The sequence below is a fragment of the Peromyscus californicus genome, unplaced genomic scaffold, assembly GCF_007827085.1.
Source record: "Peromyscus californicus insignis strain IS unplaced genomic scaffold, ASM782708v3 Scaffold_11__1_contigs__length_118956290, whole genome shotgun sequence".
In the NCBI taxonomy this organism is placed as follows: domain Eukaryota; kingdom Metazoa; phylum Chordata; class Mammalia; order Rodentia; family Cricetidae; genus Peromyscus; species Peromyscus californicus.
In genome coordinates, this window is record NW_026294402.1 from 72,208,658 (window position 1) to 72,231,247 (window position 22,590).

The 22,590-nt window shown below is 45.0% G+C and overlaps 1 protein-coding gene across 1 annotated transcript in view; it reads right to left on the reverse strand.

Moving 5' to 3' along the window:
- Positions 1-11,639: 11,639 nt before the first annotated feature.
- Positions 11,640-22,590, reverse strand: part of Lrrc1 (leucine rich repeat containing 1) — a 119,517-nt gene continuing 108,566 nt past the window's right edge. Inside the window, exons 12-14 of the mRNA XM_052714925.1 lie at positions 15,817-15,989; positions 14,788-14,924; positions 11,640-13,041 (exon numbers count right to left, since the gene is read on the reverse strand). Of these exons, the coding sequence (XP_052570885.1) occupies positions 12,874-13,041; positions 14,788-14,924; positions 15,817-15,989 (478 nt within the window). The 3' untranslated portion in view covers positions 11,640-12,873. The remainder of the gene's footprint in view (positions 13,042-14,787; positions 14,925-15,816; positions 15,990-22,590) is intronic.

The following is a 22,590-nucleotide window of genomic DNA, read 5'->3' on the forward strand; positions in this document are numbered from 1 at the left end:
TCACAATATGGCTGAAGTCCTGAACTGAATTACTGGCTACCAGGCTCCTGCTCCCTGCTGGATCGGCCAACGTCTCTGTCGGAACTGCCTTGCAATTCAACTCTGCGCTCCTTCCCCAGAAAAAGTCCTGGAGGGGAATCTCCGTCTCAGAGCCTATTTACAGGGACTCACTTGACCACCACAGCAAGCCAAAAGTGAACCGGTTTCTAGAAGAGGTTTTTACACAGCAATCAAGAAAACATTTCCCTGTTTACATTCAAAGACGACAAAGAAAATATTTTCAGAGAGTCAAAGTTGAGTAACAAGCACGGTAAGAATGCAGAAGAAGAAAACACCACCGCACCTCTGTATCTATTTAAACCTCGGCATGGATGTTGTGCTGAAACTCTAGAGAGGTAAGCGTCAAGTTTATCTCACAGTCCTGGAAAATTCCCAGCTTCTTGGGCTGATTATATTCTGTCCGAAATACTGCCAGCCAGGGAAGCGTGGGGGACATACAGAGGTCTCCAGAGACTGTCAGGATGCACACAGGTAAGGGGAAACCTAGCCCAAACAGGTTGTAAAATATGGCAAAGAAAGTGGGGACCTTCACTGAAAACTATCCATTTTGGGGAGGCTTGTCCAATCAGTTTTTAATAGGGATGAGAACATACACCTGAGTCTTATTTCAGAATGCTATATTTCTTTCTAAAGTGCAATATTCCTTATGAAACTATAGTTCTATAGTTCCCTCTCAGATTAGCTTTTCTCCCTAGGCCTGCCAAATATGGAAATGTATTCCTTTTTCTGGTGTGATGTATCTGCATTTCCCTATTTACAATCAGTTTCTACCTCCCACCTCTCTTCACTCCCTCAACACAAGGCCCTGCTGCACCTCATCTTTCCCTCCCTGCCTCCCACTCCCACATCCCCCAAGAAAACAAGGTTCTTCCACAACTTCTTATCCATAGAACCGGACTCTAGCTGTTGGCTGGTGAGAAGCTTCATAGAGGGTCCATCTCCTCTGGACCTGATTCACTTTCCTCCCTTCTTTATGCACTGTCATAGCTAGATGCCAGGGGGGAGGCATTTTATTTGGGAGAACCAATTAAGAATTGATCTGGAGTAGTTTCTCTCTGTCTCTCTCTGTCTCTCTCTCTGTGTCTCTCTCTTTGTGTCTCTCTGTGTCTCTGTGTGTCTGTCTCTCTCTGTCTCCTTCTCTCTCTCTCTCTCTCTCTCTCTCTCTCTCTCTCTCTCTCTGCCTCTCAATATTTATCAACCCCTAGTTTTATCTGTCATGAAGGGGTTTGTAAATCCTGGGGCTAGGACTGCCCCTGAAGGTGTCACAGTAGCAAATTCAACAGTCTTGACTTCAATCACCAGAGCAGCACCTGCCAGTGAGTCAATGATCCTAAGTTCTGACTCAACTTCCTAACCACTCGAATGGGTCTAATATCTCCAAGCACAGGATGGTGAGGGAAAGTACCGACTAAGCTAATATGAGCACTGCCACTTAGAGCAGGCCTGCCACGGAACAGTGGTCACTTGATGAAGGAGACCTGTTATCCTTACTTGACACACTGATGAGATGACTCACTTGGATGCCAGATGGACCCAGGGACTCACATCTAACTGTGAAGAAGTCCTGGAAAGAAGCTGTGTCTGCAGAGGCTGACTGATCAGAACAGCAGTGCTGTGGGGAGATTGGAACACTGCAGGTCCAAAGGCTAATCACCTTATCTTGGGTTAGCTTTATCCTAGAACAGCCCTTCCGTGTCCCTCTCTGTGTCAGAATGAACATCCGGTAACTAACAGATAAACCCTTTGGAATCTATTGACTTAGCAGACCCCCAGCTTCCACTAACTCCAAAGCTAACAGTGTCATCATAGAAGAGCTTCCTGCATCTTTAGACATACCTCAAGTGGATTTTAAACGTGCCTTGAGTTTTGTCTTTCTCTGTTCTGGGGAACTATGAAACTGCTTCCATGTTGGAACATGGATCTGGGATCGCTGAAATCTGTGTTCCCATGCCACGGTCACTCAAAACGGCTCAAGAAAAAAAAAAAAAAACATCTCTTATTTCCTTTAAGATGAGAGCTGTGCTTCTGTTTTTGTTTTTGCATTGACATAGTAAACGCTGTACAGAAGGAAAAACGGCATAACCTTAGAGAGGGTCCTGGCTCTGTCTCAGATGCTCACGGGATGACATGCTTCGGGTTTTCTCCCATTTGTGTCCTGGCTCAACTCAAACCTATGGACCGCTTAGATGTGCATACCCTTGACCATTGTTTAAACTGGAATCTCAGATCAGGACCTCGAAGAAATTTTTGGCAGGCTAACTGGACTCTTTGTCCCTCTTTCCAACGTGGCCACACTGAATAAACTTCCTTTCTTTGCTTTCCACTTTTAATGGGGCTCTTTAAATTGAATTACTGAGAATGAATGGCCCGACCTGACTTGGGGCGCCAGTTGTGACCCCGATGTTCAAAAATATGTTCACAGAGTGTAGGCAGCAGAAGGGTCAAGTGAAGTAAAAGTGGAACACATGTCCACTGGATGAAGCCACATAGAAAGCGGACGGCCTCGCTACAGTATTTCTAAAACGCGGTTTACTGGAGGCAGAATCCCCACAGATATGTGTATACACAGTGGTGTGTATGGAAGGGGGGACAGAAACAGTAATCTTCTCATCAGTCTTCACAGAAAAGGAGAGACAGTTATGGAGGAGCTTAAAAGATTTTTGATCCTGTGGGACGGAATTAGAAGACACTTATAGAAGCAGCTGAAGATATGGACAAAATGAATCACAGACAGGTCTAAGAGAGGCAAGATCAGACAGTGGCAGGAAGAGAGAGGGATAATGTCTAGGAAAAGATGTCAGAACAAGCAAGAATAGGGGTACACACAGGGGAATAGACACTGGTGTTTCACTCGTGAAAGCCAGGATTCCCCCCTAAAATAAAGCTTACTTTTAGTGGTACCTTTAGTGGTGCCTCAGTAAAGCCCTAAGTGAATATGTGTTGTTGGCATGGGCCTGGCCATGTCAAGGACTCCAATGTCTCAAACCTACAGGAGTAGCAAAGCCCTCCCCAGGTGAGGCTCAGGGGGACGGCAAAGCCTTCCTCGGGTCTAAGGGTGAATGCTGTGTGGGTGGAAAACATCCACCATAGCTTTCTCCCCTCAAGTGTTTCGTCCTGAATACTGCTCCCTTACAGAGACTGCTCCTATTGAGATTAGCTGAGCCTGTCTCTTTGTTCAGCTGTTTATAAAACATGTTTATGTAAAGCTGAACCTTGTTCAGCTGTATAGAATACAAAGAACCCTGCCGCCTTGCTTCTCTGTATGTAATAACTCCGCCTCCTTGTTCAACTACATGCAACCACTCGACCTTTCTGTTCAGCTGTGTATAATAAACACACTGAGCTTCTGGGGTGCCGCGGCCATCCAAGAGCCTAGACAACCTGATCTTGGCTTCTTTGTGTCCATGCCTCTGTCCTTTCTCCGTTCCCTCACTGCTCCAGCTGGGTCGATACCTGCAGCTACGCAAGAACGAACGTGGCACCTTGACTATTTGTAGATCACTTATTCATAGATCAGGCTACAGTTTCAACTACAGACCCTGTACGTCATGTGATAAAATTGCTCAGCCAGGTCAACAGCAGTACTCAGACCAAGGAGGGGGTGCCACGAAACAATCTCCAACTCCTGAGCAGTCTGACAAGGGCTGCTCCCAGGAATGTGTCCCAGAGCATTACACAGAAAAAGTAGTGAGCCCAGGCTATGCTGTTAGAAGGGACTAAGACTCAGGCGCTTTGCAGCCAGCCCACTTTGGCAGAGGAACATCTGGCTATGATAAGGAGGCAGCAAGCACAGCCATGGCCCTGTAGTGGCACAATGTAGCAGTTGGTACCCACTGACAATAGGAAACTCCTGAATGCTTAATTGAGGTAATATGGTAAATATTTTAGATTTGAGGGGCATCTGGGCTCTGTACGTTTTTTTTAAATTGGCTTAAGGAGCAGGAGAGATGGCTCAGCGGTTAAGAGAACTTGTTGCTCTTGCAGAGGACCTGGATTCAATTTCCAGCACCCACACAATGGCTCCTCCTAGTCCTGGAGGATCTGGCACCCTCTTCTGAACTCCCTAGGCACCGGCTGCTCATGTGGTACAGAAACATGCATGCAGGCAAAATACTCATACACAAAATACTTTTCTGTTTTTTTAAAGTGGGCAGATTGACACAAACTGGGGTCATCACAGAGGAGGAAGAGGTAACCTCACTTGAGAAAATGCCTTCCTCAGATTGATCTGTGAGAATGCCTGAGGGCATTTTCTTAATGATTGATGTGGGAGTGCCCAGTGCACGGTGGGCAGTGCCACCCCTGGGCAGGTGGTCCTGGGTGGTGTGAAAAAAACAAGCCAAGCACACAGTGAGGAGTAAACCAGTGAACAGCATTCCTTCACGGCCTGTGCCTCAGTTCCTGCCTCAAGTTCCTGGACTTCTAAGCTGTAAGGTAAAATAAATACGTAAATCTTTTTCTCCCCAACTTGTGTTTGGTCATGGTCTCTAATACAGTAACAGAGGACAAACCAAAGCAACCATAGGCAAAGCAAATTCTGTTTTCACAAGCAGTGATTTGTGACTTAAGGATCCTTGGACTTTATTAATAGGGATGTTATTGAAAAAAGTTTTAATGTTATTTCCGAATGAAGTTGTGGAACAGCAAAGGACATCATTTAGACAGGAACCAATCATAAAACAAGCTTTAAGTGGGCACACACCTTCTGGGACTTTCAATCTGGCAAGTTTCTACTTTAGACAATGTAAATGGGCTTCAATAGACATGTGTGTTGATATAAATTTACATATCAGATATTTACTTTGGAGGGCAAACGGGGATAATAAACTTAGAAGAGCAAAGAAGACTTGAAGCTGTTGAAAAAGCCAACTTGGCTTTCGTTTCCTGGAGACAGATTGTCTTGTTGCATGAAGGATAACAGGTGAGCTTAGGAATCCTGGGGGTGATGCAGTTGGATGTTTGCAAATCTGAGATGTCAAGGTGGGGTGCAGAATATTCACCAACAACCCAGTCATAGGGGCTGATTGCAAAGTTGGAGGGTTTGGGACTGAATGCCAGACACTAGCTCACAAATGAGTAAGGCCAGGTTGCTGCTTATTGGCAGCCCACACTCAGCAGGCTCTTGTGCTCTTGGGCAAGTCAGGAAATGTTGATATAGTCTCACCACATCTGGCCATCAACACTTCCAGCCTTCCCTTTGGGCACTCACCCACAGGTAAGCATAGTTGCTGTTTCTGTTAGCACTTCATCTATTGCCATTAGTGAGCACATGTTAGCAAGGGCCCAAGGGTCAGCAAGTGGGAAGGGAGAGCAAAAACCTACGTAAGGAGCAAGTCTGCACAAACCCATTTTCATGTAGTTCTCTAAAAAGTATTTTTTGGGGGGGTGGGGGGTGAGGGTGGTTACAAATGAGTTAATGGAAGTCCACAGAAATAAAGAAGGCCTGTCAAAGTCACATCAAGTTTCCTTGTGTTTGAGCAGAGGTTCTCTAGGTGTGGCCCCAGATCTGCTACAGCACCTGGGGATTGGCCAGAAATGCACATTTGGGGCTCCATTCTCATCTCCTGAATCAGAGATTATGAACAGGGTTCCACATCTACTGTCTTCGACATCCTAGAGGGTGATTCTAATGCAGTTTCCAGTTTGGGAACTACTGTGTATCACCATTGTCAAAAACACACTGCCAAAGATACCAGGGTATCCAAGTGGGCAAGACGGGCTCAGTCGCATGTAGCTTCCTGGCAAGAGTAAGTAATATAGGGGAAAGGGACAACCAGGGCCCTAATCTTTCTTGCCGTTCACATTGCACCACCTTGTCCCAAACTGACAGTAACTACTACGAGTATCTGAGGGTTGAGCAAAGAACCCTACCAAACTTCGTTCTTGGTACTACCATTGTTTCTTCCAGCAAACTATCTAGTGCGTGGTCTGAGACCAGAACAGGTGGCAGGTAATTCTAACAGTGTGCATTTACCACAGGTGACAAACTGAGTTCCAAATTATTGCTTCAACTGGGTGTGTCAGGACATTTACCTGCTAACAGTCCTCAAAGGGAGGAGAGGGAGCCAGTGTGGGGAAGAGGGCATCTCACCTGATGCTCTTTCTACACTACACTCCTTTCAGGCATCCAAGAAGGAATCAGCATGGATGGGGGTTACCTCACTATCAGGCCTCTGCAAAGGCCTTCCTCTATGCATCTGCTGCCATCCATCAGGAGGAAGGTGGAGCAGGCCCTCCCACAGCGTCTATGGCAATGTTCCCGACCCTCAGATGCTCCAAAATGATTAAATTCACAGGTAACCCTAACCCAGCAGACCCAGCCCACAGCCTGTTCTCGAAACTTCCCAAACTATCACCGAAACTCACCGCACCCATTATGCCTCTGGGCCAGTGGGCAGGACAAAAATTCAGGAAGAACTTTTCAATGCCTGGACAAGTAAGCCTGTTGTTTTGTTTTTCCATGCAGTGCTGAGCTAGGTTTAAACAAACAAGTACTCACACCTCCAGCTGGAGGAAGGGCAGCAAGCGGCAGCCCCATGTGAGAGCATCAGACAGGATACACACAGGACAGAAGAGCCCACTTGCAAGGATACCTTCTCAGGTGTTCAGGGTAGGCCACTCAGGCAGCTTTTTCCAAACTATTTACTGGAGTCGGTACCTTTAAGACCTACTTCCAGCAGCCATCTAGAGTGGCGTTTATATTCTCTGGGATCATGCAGGATTGGGTGCAAGGTGTCCCCCTACCACACCCTGAAGCTAAGCTGGTCTCTTGACTTGTGGAGACTGCAGGAAGCAGAAGAGCCGGTTTCAAAGACCGTGAAAGACAGGATAGTTCCACAAGCTATCTTGTTTCTGCTTCTCTAAAAGTCTCTACACAAGAGCAATACAGTTTGTACATCTTTCACAGCAAGCTTTTTCGAAGGCAGATTTTAAATAAGAAACTCTCCATCACATTTCTCATCCTCTAACTACGGGAAGGTCAAGATGCATCGTGCAGATCTTCAAGCACCTGACTTCTCTCCAAGGGAGGGCTATTACAAGTAGTGATGATCAAAAAAATATATCCATTCCTAAACGATGGGCCCACTCTAGAGCTGCCTGCCAATATGTGGAACATGCCAATTCCGAGAGCGAGCAGGTTCCTAAGCTGACTCCAGCTAACGTGGAAACATCAATTTGTTCTGGTCATGCACTAACCAAGTGAGTTATCTCCCAAGTGTCTGATGATTCACACCACTGGAGATGGCTGAATATCGACCCCATGGGGATTTCTGCAGCACTTAAATAGGACACCATGGTGTGCAGAGAGGGAGAGGTAGGCAGGAACAACCAAGACTAGATAAAATGAAGACCCGGCTCTGCATAAATCTCATGCAGTTCCATGCCTGTGTTTGTCCATAATTTAGGCCTGCATTACCTGAGCACACGAAGACAGAAGCCTCCTCACTATAAATACAACTCTAAATGTAATTGCAGGTTCACGGCTGTGGCTGGGAGAGGGAAGTAAAGGAAAATAAACCGCCACTGCAGATGCAAGTCAGCAGAGAAGCAAATTTAGATTCTGACCCTGATTTACGGCTTGATCTTGGGATCATTTATGAAATCGTTTGAATCTTAATTCATGGCTTTGCAAAGTGGAACTGGGATCTACTTCACAGGGTCATTCTGGAAAGCACAGCATCTTCAGTTAGCTTGGTGGGAAGGCACCTGGAGGCAGCGGCAGCCATGTATCTCCTACCTAACCAAGAGCAGCCCATCATTTTAGATGTTGAATGTTGATGTCTCAAAAGAAATGGAAGGAAAAAAAAATCAACCCCAGCAGATTCTTGCCTGTCATAGTGACTGCCAGCCTGCTCTCATGGTTTAAAATTATGGTCCTTCTGGCCAATGGGCAAGAACAAAAGTCCTTCCTGCAGCCTGCAGCTTAGCAGGCTCCCCATCAGGTTCTTCTTGTTAGTCTCCCTTTCCAGCCAGCTGTCTGGGCTTTTTAAACACCCAGCAGCAAGGCGGAGCGGCGACTCCACCCTCCCCGCTCAGGCTGCACTAACACGTGCATCATCGTTTCCTGGGTTTTTTTTTTTTTGATGAGTGTCTTAAAGCTACTTTCCCTCCTGATCCTTTCCAACCCAGGAGCTCCTTTGAGAGAAGAGACAGAACATCGTATGTCAAAAGGGAGGAAATTATAAAAAGCCAGGGTTAAGGTTGAGATAAGGAATAAAATGAATCCCATTTGACTTAAAATATAAAAGTGAGGTCATGGCAAAATGGAAAATATTTTGTCAGAAAGAGTTTTCTCCTTGATTAGGTATTTAACGGTTTCTTGGTAGAAACTTCCCAGACAGGGTTTTCTCTGTGTAGCCTTGGCGGTCCTGGAACTCGCTCTGCGAATTTATAGAAGATCTGCCTGCCTCTGCTTTCAGAGTGCTGGGTTTAAAGACATGTGCCACCACTGCCCAGCTTTAAGAGGAGTTCTTAAGTCTAGGCCAAAAGAGGAAGTTTGACAGAGACGGACGGGAACCTAACCATTAACTAAACCAATTCAAATGCACTTAATCAGAATTTCTCAGGGTGGTGCAAGTCTACAACCCTGGCATCAGGAAGCCGAGGCAGGAGGACTGACAGTTTTGAAGCCAGCGAATTTTTGCTGAGTTCCCCTCATACAGTGTGGGGGCCTCTATCTTAAACAATAGAAGAGATTTTAGGCCAAGTTACCAGTAGTGCATGCTCCTAAGAGTGCTGCCCGCCTGCTCACATACTACTGGTTGGTACGGATTTCAGAGCTCCTAATGACATCACTGTCATAGCAGCAGGGCCTGTAATAACAGCAACCATCAATTTCCTGAGAGCTTGTGTTCCATATATTCCATTTAGTCCCCTTCTAAGCTATTAGAGGCTAAATCGCTTCATCAAATCCATGTGGTATGGCTGGGATTCAAACCTATGATTTCATTGGCATCCTGACTTAAAAATTAACTCCAAAATGATATTTCAAAGAGTACACTTGGGTCCTTCCTTTCTTTTGAGCACACATGTGGTCATCCTGCATATATATTAAAACATAACTTCAGTCCCTTTAAAAAAGCAAGCCTCTTCATCTTGTGTTGATACTTGGTGACACTGACTGACAGGCATGTCCAAGGCCCATTATATAACTCCACGTATGTCTTCGATTTCCCACAATCAAAAGTTGAGGGCTATTGTAAAACAATGTTTTAACCGGCTCTTTGGGAAGCTGGGTGAAGTCAGTCAGCAGGAATTGGTGAAGTGAGATTCCCACTCTCCGAGGATGTCACCTGTGCTTACCGCAGCTCCAGCACAAAGTCCCTCACCACACACCTGTCGGGGCACCCATGGCACAAGGAGGGCAGTTTCACAGGGACAGGACTGGCTTTTCAGAGTCACTTCCTGACACAGACATTTTCTTTTTCCTGGCCTTCACCCATCCATTAATTATGTCTTCATGGGCATGGCAATCTCCCAGATGATGGCAGATGGGCCGCCGTGCAAAAAGCCTAGCGTTTCTGCTCTCACAGATAACCAGTTAGCAAACTCTTAAGAGTTGGCTGCTTATCCACAGCCCTTTAAAATTTCCAGAAGAAAACCAACATGCTGGTAACCATTTTGCAGTTTCTTGCTGGTCACCACTTTCATCACCAGTGACTCTCTCTTTGGCTTCATCTCCTCCAGGTTGTGGGTTTGGTTGTTTGATTACTTTATCCATACAACTCACTTGATAAAAAAGGAAATAAAAGATTGTGGAAAAGGGAAGCAGGTAAATATGCTCTTATAAACATTATCTTTTTCTACCTTTACCCATTACTCCCACCAGAAACGGAAGTCAGTGCAAGACTGAATTCCACCCTTTCCTGAAGGAAGGGGAGGGCAGGGATTAGAGTGGTTCATGCTATCCACTCTCACCCCCCACCCCCCCGCCCCCCTCCACACCCCAACAAAAGGTCAGGAACTTGACTACTGGACAGGAAGCTTTCACATCCTTTCCCTTCCTAGAAAGTCTGGGTATCCTCAGGCTGGGGATGTTGAGTTGGTGCTGACTGCACCGTAGAGCCTAAGTTTGGAGCCATCACCCCGGAGTTTTAGAGCACCACAGAACCAGCCAGCATAAAAGGTCAAGATGAAACAAAACCTCTCAAGCCCCAAACTCAAACCAGAACAAACCGGCTGTGGACAGGGCATAAAGGAAACAGGCCGAAGGAGGTAAATAATTAGGTACAATGCATTTCCTACAGTAACTATCTGTCCTCCCCCATCTCTGTGTGTCTCTACCTCCACCCATTCACTAAAGCCAAGATAAAACTGTGTGGCAAATGGTGGCCTTTATATGAAAACCACAAACAAAATACACTGGGAAAGTTTGTTTTTCAGAGTCAAGATGACTCTCTTAAAATAAAAATCTGTTTATCTACATAGAATTATGTGGGAGCCCACAGAGGCTATCTAGAGAGACCTTACTCAGGGTCAGAGAATCTGGGCTTGCTTTACCCAGCAGGGATGCATAATGGGATGATTTGGCCAGGGGTGTGGTTACCAGGTGTTAGGAAGGGTCTGCACTTGGCAGTACAGTGTGCTTTGATCTTGCAAGGGGAAGGTCTTTTGCCTCTCCCCTTGGTGTATTATAAAAAGCCCTTCGGGCCGGGCAGTGGTGGCGCACGCCTTTAATCCCAGCACTTGGGAAGCAGAGCCAGGCGGATCTCTGTGAGTTCGAGGAGAGCCTGGTCTCCAAAGCGAGTTCCAGGAAAGGCGCAAAGCTACACAGAGAAACCCTGTCTCGAAAAACCAAAAAAAAAAAAAAAAAAAAAAAGCCCTTCGGAATAAACCTCAGGGTGACTGGGTATTGACCCAGGGCCCTCCCAAAGCTATCCTGTGTCTCTTTCTTATTGTCTCTTTCTATCTTTCTAACTAATACTTCATTTCTCTCTCCTCCACCCAAGAACCTTTGATAGGTCGGAGTTGGACTCCAACAGACTCCCACAGAATCAGTCCTTGAATTACAACTATCAGTTTTATAGGTTTAAAATCAGAGTATGTCAAACTATTAAAATGGAGAAAAGAAAATGGGTCCCTACCATTTCAGGCAAAGCTGAAAACCATTCAATGGTATGTACTCTCACCTCCAGGGTTTTAAAAATGCATCTATACATGGACATACCAACAATGTGTTCAGGTAAGTAACCCAAGACAAATGTACAGAAGAGAAGGAATTGCATTTGCTTGGTAGAAAACAGGCTTCCAAGGAGTCCAACTGGCCGGATGCCACAACTCACAATGATGAACCCACACTGAAGGCAGTTCTGGGCTCTGCCCTGTGTGGAAAAATGACTCATGAATGAAGTCTCACCAGAAGTTACTCAAAACTGGCTAAAACCTAGACACTCAACAGACAGAAACACTTTGTCCAAGAACTCAATTATCTGCTACCATTTTGAACACACAAAGTAATCATTTTTAAAAAGCTGTATGGCCAATGTCCACGATGAGTTTATTTCATAGGGAATCCCCATCCCACCCAACCCCGGAAAAAAAAAAAAATCCCATGATTTTCTCAGACACCACACAGTACCTGGCACTTTGAATTTCTCTTTCATCACAGCATATATAAAAAGAAAACAACAAAAACACATTAAAAACATACTCCTTAAATTAGCAGATTTAAAAGGAAATCTTGAAGCAGTGTTTTGTTATGCTTTGATTAAAACTATCTATAAATCAAAGTGCACTTGTATAAAGATAGCAACATTTCTATTAGGGTATAGGTTATTTTGCTTTATTGTGGTCTTTTATCTAGATATAAAACTTTTAAAGCTTTCTTCATTAAGAGTCATTCTTCTGCAATACATAAGTTATTGATCCACTGACTTTATGAACCAGTTTTTTTTTTTGTTTGTTTTCTGTGCTTTTCTGCTGTACATCATTATACAAACGGCACACACATGCCTTCGGAGTAGGCACGGTCAGATGCTGCACTTCCAGGAACTTAGGACGAGGGGCAGTGTGTGAAATGACACAGCAGCAGTCGAATCCTTTGGCTCATCTTTTTGAAGAAGTCACCAGATGAAACTTACAAATCACTGATAAATTCATCTTTTTGGTTAACAGGCAGATCCATCTGGTACATTACTGCTTAAAATGCAACACTGCTTTAAAATGACCACACTCTTATTCCCATCTTGCTGCTCAAGGATGCCACTGTTATAACTGGTGTGACAGGACAGGATGATACAGTAAGGCACGGAGTGGATGGTACAGATAAAAACGAATACTTTAGGCCTAATTTGTTTCTCTGCACAAATACGAAAATATGTACCGTCTTCAAGATAAAATAACAAAGAAATACATAATTTTTGTTTACGAAATACCTATACAAAATTTTAAAATTTACACCATCTGAGCTGCCAAGAAAGGTTTAAAAAAGTATCTTTTTTTTTTCCATACATAAAGCTTCCTCTCATCAGTAGGTCCATAAGAACTTAGGTTCAAAATGTCCAGCACTCAATAGAGGGGAGAGGGCCGTAATTCCCCTTCCTGCTCTCTCTAACCCCAATATAAGACAAAAACGAAGGTCAGATGTTGACAGTAGTGTATTCTACTTATTAGGAACAACTGAAACTGAGAAACAATCAGGATGGGAGGCTACTGGCACGCGGAGTGACTGAGGGATGCTTAAGGCACTTTGTGCGAGAGCAGCATCCTGGCACGGGGTGGTGAACACAGGCTGCAGGAGGCTCCTCAGTCGCACGCACGGGAACATCTCTTTTGACAGCAGGGAAGACACAGCAGGCCAAACGCGGGTGAGAGCTACACCGACGTGGTCACTCGGTCGGCGGCGGTGGCGGCGTGGTTGACCTCGTTTTTGTTGGAATCCAGTCCTTTGGCGGCATTCATGTCGTTCCGCAAATTCTCCACCGTCTTTTTCATGTGCTTCAGCTCCCCCGGGTGTGGAGTGGCCCGCCTCTGAAGTGTTCTCTGCAAACAAACAGAGGCCCGGGGGTTTGGTTTTGTCCACTACTGTTTCAAAGCATGCAGGGCGGAGGCATTAGCATTCCAATACATAGCTTACAACTTCAGAAATCCGAGTTCCAGGGGAAAAGAGCTTTCTTCCCAGCTACATGCATTCATCAGCTGCTCAGCCCGAGTTCATGGGACATTAAAGTAACTTCGTAGTCATGACAGAACATATTACTTTTAGAATAAAGGAATACATTCTAAAATATTAGTATAAAATAAGTTTCTACATGTTAACGGAGAATAACAAAATTTAAGATACAATTATAGAATAAAGAAGAAAAATAAATAAATATTCTAAATTAAATTTACTAGAACGTTCTTGTGTTACTCAGACAAGTGTGGCTCTGGTTTCCTTCACCCCTCAGGGCTTGGGAGTGGAAAAAGAGAAAGCAAAAAAGAGGACTTCATCTGGGTTGGCTGCTGTGTGCCAGTTGCTGTTCTGAGGAAAGTGCACGTTCTTCTAATAAAGACCACAGCGCTGACAGTTAAAGGGACAGGGCTGGGCAATTGGTACATTTTCCCATTAGTTAATATAGGACGTGCTCATTATCTCACAAAGCAGCGTTTCCATCTTTCCAAAGGCCTATCTTAGAACACATTAGCTTAACAAAGAGCATTTCTGAGGTAGTAAAGCAACCACTGAAATAATTACACTCCGAAACGTCCGTGGTAAGCATTAAAGAAATACCGCCTTTGAAGTTCCTTTATCACCCCTTGTTCCCATTTTTCTCCCTACCAAGGCAGATGCCTAAAGCCCCCTCTGGTGACACCCAGACCACTAAAGACAATTTTTAAAGCAGCCTTTGGGGGGCCGCAAGCACCCTCTCTCAGCACTGCTTGTGAAAACCCAGCTAGCACAGAGAGTTTAAAAAGCTAGTGTGGGGGCTGGAGAAATGGCCCAGTGGTTAAGAGCACATAACTGCTCTTCCAGAGGACCCGAGGCTCAGTTCCCAGCACGCCTGTTGGATGGATCACAACTCCACGTAACTACAGCCAGCACCAGGGCATCGACAGCCTCTTCCAGCCTCCGTGGGTAGCATGCATACTCAAACACACATGCATACACATGACTGAAAATGAAAATCTTAAAAAAAAAAAAAAGAACCAGCCAGTGTAACTCAGTATCAAGTTCAGAGCTGAAACACAGGACATCTGAGAGACATTTTCAAATATGAACCAAAGAGCGGGGCTTCAAACATATTCCTGATTTCTAAATGGAAACTTGTCAAGACAGTTCAACCAAGATCACAAAACTCTACACAAGGGCCATGGTGGCCTGGTATGCCAACAAGAGCCATGTCTTGTACTGAGTCACATAATGACATGTGAATGGAGTGAACACAGCCCAGCCACGAGCAGTGTTAGAGACAGGAAGAGATTTCATTCACACAAGCAAAAAAATAAAAAAAAAAACAAACAAAAAACGGGGGGAGGGAGGGGGAGAATTGCCAATTTTAGAGAGAATATGGGGACAGAAGAGGACACTATCATAAAGAAATAAAAACACCAAAACCATTCAAGTCATAACAATGTCAAAAATTCACTTTGTATTATTGGTGCTTCGAGAATTAGTTTTGTTTAAAAAACAAACAAACAGACAAAATCTAGATGTTGAAAGGCAAAACGGAAAATGTACTATACAAAAACAAAGAAAATCCACGTAAGGCGCCACAGTCCACCGTGGATGAATGTCCACCCCCGTACCGTTTCGCTTTCGTCTTCATCCTTTTCGTCTTCCAAGAACCGGATTGCACTGACCCTGTGTACCGTGCGGTCATTCCAGGCATCCTCAGAGACGTCATTCACCAGGCTTTCCAGGGCACCACAGCGAGGCAGGCTCTCTGCAGGGACAGAGACAACATCAGCCGGGAATGCTGGCCACGGCTGGGAATGGCTGCACTGTAATTTAGTGGCTCGCTGGTCAGAATCCACATGGAGGCCCGCAGCGCCAAAAATAAGGAGGGCAGACCACTGCTGCAACCTCCAACCTTTGCTTTTCATTAACACAGAGAGCAAGAAGCAAAAAGGCCTGGGCAGAATTAGTCCTTTATAATGGAACTCCATCTGAGATCCTCTGAGGTAGCTGCTAGATTGGGATGCTTAATGTTTCATCATAGAAGGTTCCAATGCACTAAAGGGTGCTCTGACTCTTTTCACACAATGAGCACAGCTTTTTGTCTTTTTTTTTTTAATGTGGTTTGGTGGCAGTCAAGGGAGGCCAGTGCTCTCTCTCATGGCACTTTGCTACACTTTCCTGAGACTAGCAAAGTCATTTTGGAGTGTTCCAGCTCCAGGGACTCCAGTATTCCTACCAAATCCGTATCTCTCAGCAATGGATTCATACCATCATTTTGATATTTGTGTGAATATTTTTTTAAAATCACAAAATTTACAAAACAAAGATATAATGACTCAAAATAATTCACTGGTTTAAAGATACCGTGCCAACGGTATTTATTACCTGGGAATCCTCCAATATCAGTTTGGATTTTAACAAGCTACCCCACCGATAAGCATTATACTTTTATCCTTACTGTGTAATTCCAAACCAAAGGGTGGCTTTGGGAATTTCAGTCATGATAAACAGAGGCGAGTGATCTTTTCGTAGGGTTCAGTTTGCCCCTACCTTGCTTCTGGTAGGAGCAAACTGAACAAAACGGCAAGCAAACTAGGGAAGAGGAGGCCCTATGGGCAGACACTAGCTCCAGCTCACGGTCCTTCGGAGAAAATCACCTTGGGAGATAGGCTCGGAAGGCAGCTGAGGAAGTAAGACACAAGTTAAGATCTTCTCCCCTGTGGTGCGGTCTGTGTCCGTCTGGAACGTGAGCAGAGGCTGGGACTGGTTGTCGGATAACCACAGGGCTTTCAACTTCAGAGCCGTCAGAGATAAGGGCAGATGACGCAACCTGACATGAAACAAGAGATGTTACAACCTGAAAGGTCAGGGAACTGACTCCTGCTAACTCAAGTGGGAAGAAAATAAAAGGCAGAGCCCTCAGACTGGATCCAGAGAATAAAAAGATATGTTCATAAACAGATCTGCCAGGAGAGAGAGTCACAAGTGAGGTGCCCACTTCTCTTTACTGCTACCACTGCTCTCCGTAGGACCTCCACAGCACGTGGCTAAACAGCCCAGACAGTATAAATCACGTCTCACTGGTAGGCTGCTGGGGGTCCCCAGGGGTGGGAGGAAGGAGAGAGGCAAAGAATTCAACTTCATTCTGCACCTGCTGCACTTGCCATCTCTGGGGAGACCCTCCCAGCTATTGCTTTAAACACTGACCTTTCAGATCCCTGTCACTGTCAATTCTCAGACTCAGGTGATAATTAACAGTCGCATCAGATTATTATTGAATTTCAGATCAGAGAATCCACATAGGAACACTTTAAAAGCTGAAATGGGACACCTGAATATTAGCTGTATATTTATGCTTGCACCAAGATTTGGTAGACTGTGGCCATCAAAATGTCCTTCATAAAAATAACCATGGGTAATGGGTTGTTACCTGAGAGTGTAAGCTCAAATAAATAAACCCTTTCTTCCCCAGCTTACTTTCGGTCACGATGTCTATCACAGCAATAAGAACATAACTAACATAGAAATTGGTGCCAGGATTATGGATCATTGCTGTGTCAGGCACAACCATGTTGTCTGGGGGAGGACTGTCAGAGTGTTCGGAACTTTGGGGTGGGAATGACATTGAGTTCTGTGGAAGCTTAGAAGATCGCAATGTTGAAAGCAGGGCAGACAACAGAGGTCTGGCTTGTAAAGTTCCAGGGGGAAGCAAGGACTCCACTTGGACCATTTGGTGGTATTCTGAATTAAGAATCTGTGGTTCCAATCAGCTCAGGTTGGAGAATCAGATATGACTAACCAATGACCATTGACGTGAAACCTTTGTTTTACTGCAACAACGGATACTGGTTAGCTGGAGCTAAGAAACTAACTGTGGCCCTAGTTAGGGTTTCCATTGCTGTGATAAAATACCAGAACCAAGAACAACTTGGAGGGGAAGGGGCTTATTTTGCTTCCACTTCCACATTACAGCTCATCATCCACGGAAGTCAGAGTAGGACCTCAGGGCAGGAACCAGGAGGCAGGAACTGATGCAGAGGCAGGAACTGATGGCGGAGTGCTGCTTATTGGCTTGCTTGCAGAGCCCATGAGGAGTGCTGCTTACTGGCTTGCTCAGTTTGCTTTCTTATACACCCAGGGACACCGACCCAGGGGTGGCACTGTCCAGTGACTTGGGCCCTCCCACATCAATCATCAAGAAAATATCTTACAGGTGTTCTCACAGAACACCTCTTCTCAGTTGCAGTTCCTTCTTCCCAAATGACTCGGGCTTTTGTCGAGTTGACATAAAACTAGCCAGCAGGTACTGATTAAGAGACCAGCATCACCGGGGTAAAAACTTCTGGGAATATTTTCCCAGGATCAGTGCATAAAAGCCAGGGTCCAGAGGGGGCCAGGGCTGCATGTCACGCTGGCAGTTAAACTTGGTAGTGTCTGAGAGTCTCACAGGTGGTGCTAGCTTTGAAGCCAAAAGGGGGTCATGGAGAGCAGCTGAAGCTTGGCACTCTAAGAGGCCGGGAGAGGCCATTGGTGAAGGTATAGCCTCAATTACAGTGGAGACCCCAGGATTGAAGGGGTCATGGAGAAAAGCTGAGGTGTGTACCATGCGGCAGAATCAGAATCCCAAAGAGAGACTAGGAGGCCATGACTGAAGGTGCAGCCTATGGAGACTCCAGCACACAGGAGATGCCAGGACCAAACCACCAAGGACAGTAACAGCTGAGGAGTGACAGTGGCTTGAGCATGTGGGACAAGCTGTGTTTGGTGCAAATGACAGAGCTGAAGAAACGGAGCCTCCCTCTGGAGCCCAGAAGACCACGAGTCCCAGGCACCAGGCACGGAGCAGACTCCTGAACTCAGGTTTTACTTTTATTTGATGTGACCGTGTCCTGGTGTTTCCCTCTTGGAGTAAAAAAAAAAGTATGTAGCATATTGTTTTTTTTGTTTTGTTTTGTTTTTTTTTTTAATTTTACAGGAGCCCACAGTTGAGAGATTTGGGATATTTTAAAGAAACTAGACTTCTATAGTGTTTGAATTTTTAAAGACTGTGGGGGCTTTTTAAGTTATTTATGTTTTACATTGTGATATTAATATGAATTATGGGAATGAACAAGGAAGAAACGTTTACAGTTGAAGTGATGTGTTTGTGTGTCAAACTGACAAGGGGTCAACTGTCCTGGTTGGTTTTGTTTTGTATTTGCTTTATGGTTTTTTTGTTTTGTTGTTTTTTCAGTCAACTTCACACAAGCTAGAGTTATTCCAGAAGAGGAACCTCAATTAAGAAAATGCCTCCATCCCAATTGCATACAGGCAAGTCTGTAGGGCATTTTCTTGATTAATGATTGATACGGAAGGGACCAACTCCTTGTGGGTGATGCCACTCCTAAGCAGGTGGTCTCAGGATGTATAAGAAACAAACTGAGCACGCCAGGGGTATCGAGAATAAGCAGCACTCCTCCATGACTTCTGCTTCAGTTCCTGCCTCCAGGTTCCTGCCTCGGCTTCCCCCAGTGACAGAGTGTTACCTAAAGTATGACATGAAATAAGGAACCCCAAGTTGCTTTTGGTTGTGGCCTCTATCGCAGTAGGAACCCAACCAAGACAATCTTGCACTAATGAAGGTCACACCCATTTCCCTGCAGTGAAGAGCTCACACCAATACAAGGACATCTGAGGCATCTGGGAGAAAGCAGCTGTCCTCTCCACCCCTCTCCTCATTTAGATGTGTTTGTTCCTCAAATGAGGCAGCAAGTGAAATCTCTGTTGCTGGCCCCAAAATCATTTTTCTCTCTCTATAACATCTGTTGTATACACATTCAAACTCAAGGAGGTTGAAGGCATTGTTTTTGGCCAGGCACTGTGACAGAGGTATGAACATGCATACATACATATGTGAATATCCACTATAGGACTGAGGACACAGAGCAGTGGTAGGGCACTTGTCTAGCATGTACAAGGCCCTGGGTTCGACTGCCAGCAGCAATGACATACACAGACACACGGACACACAGCACGAGCATCATGTATGCAAACACTTTTATGTTATAGGAATGAAATGTTCTGAATTTTTACTGTTTCTTTTTAAAATCGGAGTTAAGCTAATAGCCTCTAAAATGTTAAAAATTCCAAGTGTTGCTCAAGAACGTTACAGTCAGCAACTCTGCTGTTCTTGTTCACAACACAACGTACAAAGGGGGAAAAAAATCAAGACTTGAAAACTGGCACAAAACAGACAATCTGCTCCCCAATACCTCAGAGCCATTACCCGCTGCCCAGTGAGCCCTGGCAAAGGCGAACGAGAGGCTAAAAATATCACCAACAAAGAACAGCTTCCAAGGATGACAAGTGGGTGATAAAAGCTGAAATAAATTACTAGACTCTACAACAGCAGACCTGTAATCGTATTCCAACTCACATTAACGAGTTGTCTGAAACACTGGCTTTCCTGTGAAGAGCCCAAGTGCCAGCCAGCTCCAACGCGGGCGGGCGGGCGCCGCTGACCAAGTCTACACCACACACCAGCCTGTTCTCGACGGATCTGTACACACCAGTGTCACCTGGAGTGCTCCTGTCCCTACACAGCCTGCACACATTCTGCTGGCCAGGGCAAGTGGCTTCTCGGGACTCGCTGTGGCCTGCTCACTGCAGACACATACACCCTCCTCTGCTTCCCTCAGGGAAACCATCTGACTGGAAAGTCAGAAAACGGTATCAATACACTGCAGCTTTCCAGAGGAGTAAGTACACTTTACAACCTCAGTTGGTACCTTAAGTACCAACCTTAAGTGGTATAACCGAAGTTGTACCACTGGATAACAGAATTAGAGCAAGCAGCCATGGTCTCACTCACACACATCTCTGTGCGCTCTTAAGCACCCCACCCCAAGAAATAAAAAGCTGGTGTTGACGGTTTCGCGCTGGCGGTCTAGGAGGAGGGCCAAACAAACTGTGACCAACCCAGCCTCAAGGGACCTTTCACGCCTCAGGAATATTACAGCAACTACTTTGCCAAAGGTATTTAAGAACTCAGCGTGCCTCCTGGCTAATGGAGTGCTAGCCAATGGCTGAACATTGCTATACTTTATGTATTTCATTTGTTTGTTACTTCCAAGTAGAATGTCCTAGTTTCAAGCAGTTTTCAAAACATGTCTGAAGTATATAAAAGGTTAGACAAGAGCATCTGGGGGGGTGGGGGGGGAGCAAATCTCTCAAATGAAAGTCCCATGTACTCAAAAGTCTCTATCATCCTCTACTGACATGGGCGTGACTGTTGATAGCTTGGTGTAGTCAGATATGGTTTTGTTTTTAAAAAAACAATAAAATTTAAACAACAACATTCAATACTTGCTTTTTCACTCAGCATCATGAGTCTTCATTTGAATGCGGACCAAAAAAAATCTAATTTTTGATGACTTAATATTCAAGTTTAAAAATGTTTAAATTGTTTTATTAGGACATGTATGTCTATACATAAATACACACACACACACACACACACACACACACACACACACACCACAAAACTCAAAAGTCTAACCTACCCACTAACAGATACTGTTTCTAGTGTTTGGTACTATTTATAGAAGCAAGGGCCCCAAGTACCCTATTGTGTGTTCCTGGTGAGTATTTCTAGGCAGAGAGTTTATGAAGAGTTAAGAAACTCTGTCCTGTGTCCCAGAGTAGCTGATGATACAGAATACTACCCGTCACTGCCACAGAGGGCTTCATAGTTCCCACATGGTACTTACTCTAGACTCTCTCTTGCAGTAATACATCCTCTCAGGTCTATTAAAGCAAGTTCCTGCACAGTAGCAACCAGTCTCGCTGGCAAGTCACGATTATATCCCTGAGAGCAGAGCTAAAGGCTGTACCTTCAATCATCTCCCATGGATGACATTTCTGCAAGTTTCAACACTGACATGGTGATATTATTATTATTACTAGTTTCAATACTGAAATTTTAAAACAAGTAGTGATTAAACATTTTTAAAGGCTGAGAATTTAGTTATGAATTTATATATGGATGGACAAAATGGCACAGTGAGCTGACTCAGATGACGACTATGTACCTCAACTTCTTAACTGAATGTCTCCACCCCAACCCAAGCATAATAAAAATGTAACTTCCCTTTCTTCTGAGAACTGGAGAATGATGCCCCTACTCACAGGAAACAGTTTTAGAAGCCAGAGCCATCTTTCTGCTCAAGAATTAGGAATGGAAATTCATACTTCCCAGTATAGCTAGGACCAGGGAAATGTCCAGAGTTCCTGAGTTTCCTGGACTGCAGAAAAGCAACTGGAAAGAACAGTACTTCACAAGCTACAAAGGCTGCAGTGAGCAGCTAGCAGAAATTGACATTCAGGCCAAATCATTCCTGAGTTCCCAGTCACTTCTTAATGGCCTGAAGAATCTATCAAGATTTCCCCAGAGGATTAACCTTTAAAAAGGTGAGCATTCCGAGGCCATAGCTCACCTCCAATTACAGCTTATTTAGCCCGGCTGTCTAGGGTCCATTGCAAAGGATGAAGAGTGTGGGCTTGTGCCTGACCTAAGTGACCAGCTAATCAGTACGTGGGAGTCAGTCCCACAGCACTCTTTGCCCTGCAGGCCTTTACCAAGTAAAATCAGCTCTCTCCAGTTTAATACATTACTGCTTATCTATCCCTCTCACATTCAAAAGCAATTTTAAAATTCCTGTTAGCAATGAAGATCATAAAACCCTTTTTGCAACACCAGGTTGCACATTCTGCAAAGCTACTAACATTTTCCTTCAGTCAAGAATTTACCAGGCATCCACCATGTGCTAGAGGCTGTGATGGGAAAAGCGATACAATGACACAGAAGCAGGCCCTGTCCCTTAAGACAACATCAAGTTCAGAAGGGTCACACACGCATACGTGCCAACAGGCATCACTACAGGGGAAGCTCTTTACGAAGATCCAAAGGGGGAAACCCCAAGAGAAAATAAAGTGGGTGACGAAGAGCCAAGGCAGAGTCAGAGAGGGGGTCCCAGGTGGAAAGGCTAGCTCGTGCACACCCAGGGAGAAGGTGCATAAGGCATCTGGAGTGCTGAAACTAACTCGGAATGCTTGACAAGGGGCTGCGTTCTAGACCACAGAACCTGGGCACAGCGCAGAGCTGGGAATGTGAGGACGAGCACTGCTATTCCTCACAGGGACGCCACCTGCTTTTGACTGTAGTTTGGATTCTGAATCATGTGGATACTCTGACATTATGGAGCCTCTCCCCATAAGCACGCCCCTACACAACACAACTTTATTTATGGATTCAGGAGGTTGAAAATGACTAGCACAGAACAGCAAGACCCATGTTTAAAATTCAGCCAGGTTTGGTAATATGTGACTCTGGTCCAGGCTTCTTGGGAGGCTGGGGCAAGCAGATGGCCTAAGCCTAGCTTCGACAACATCCT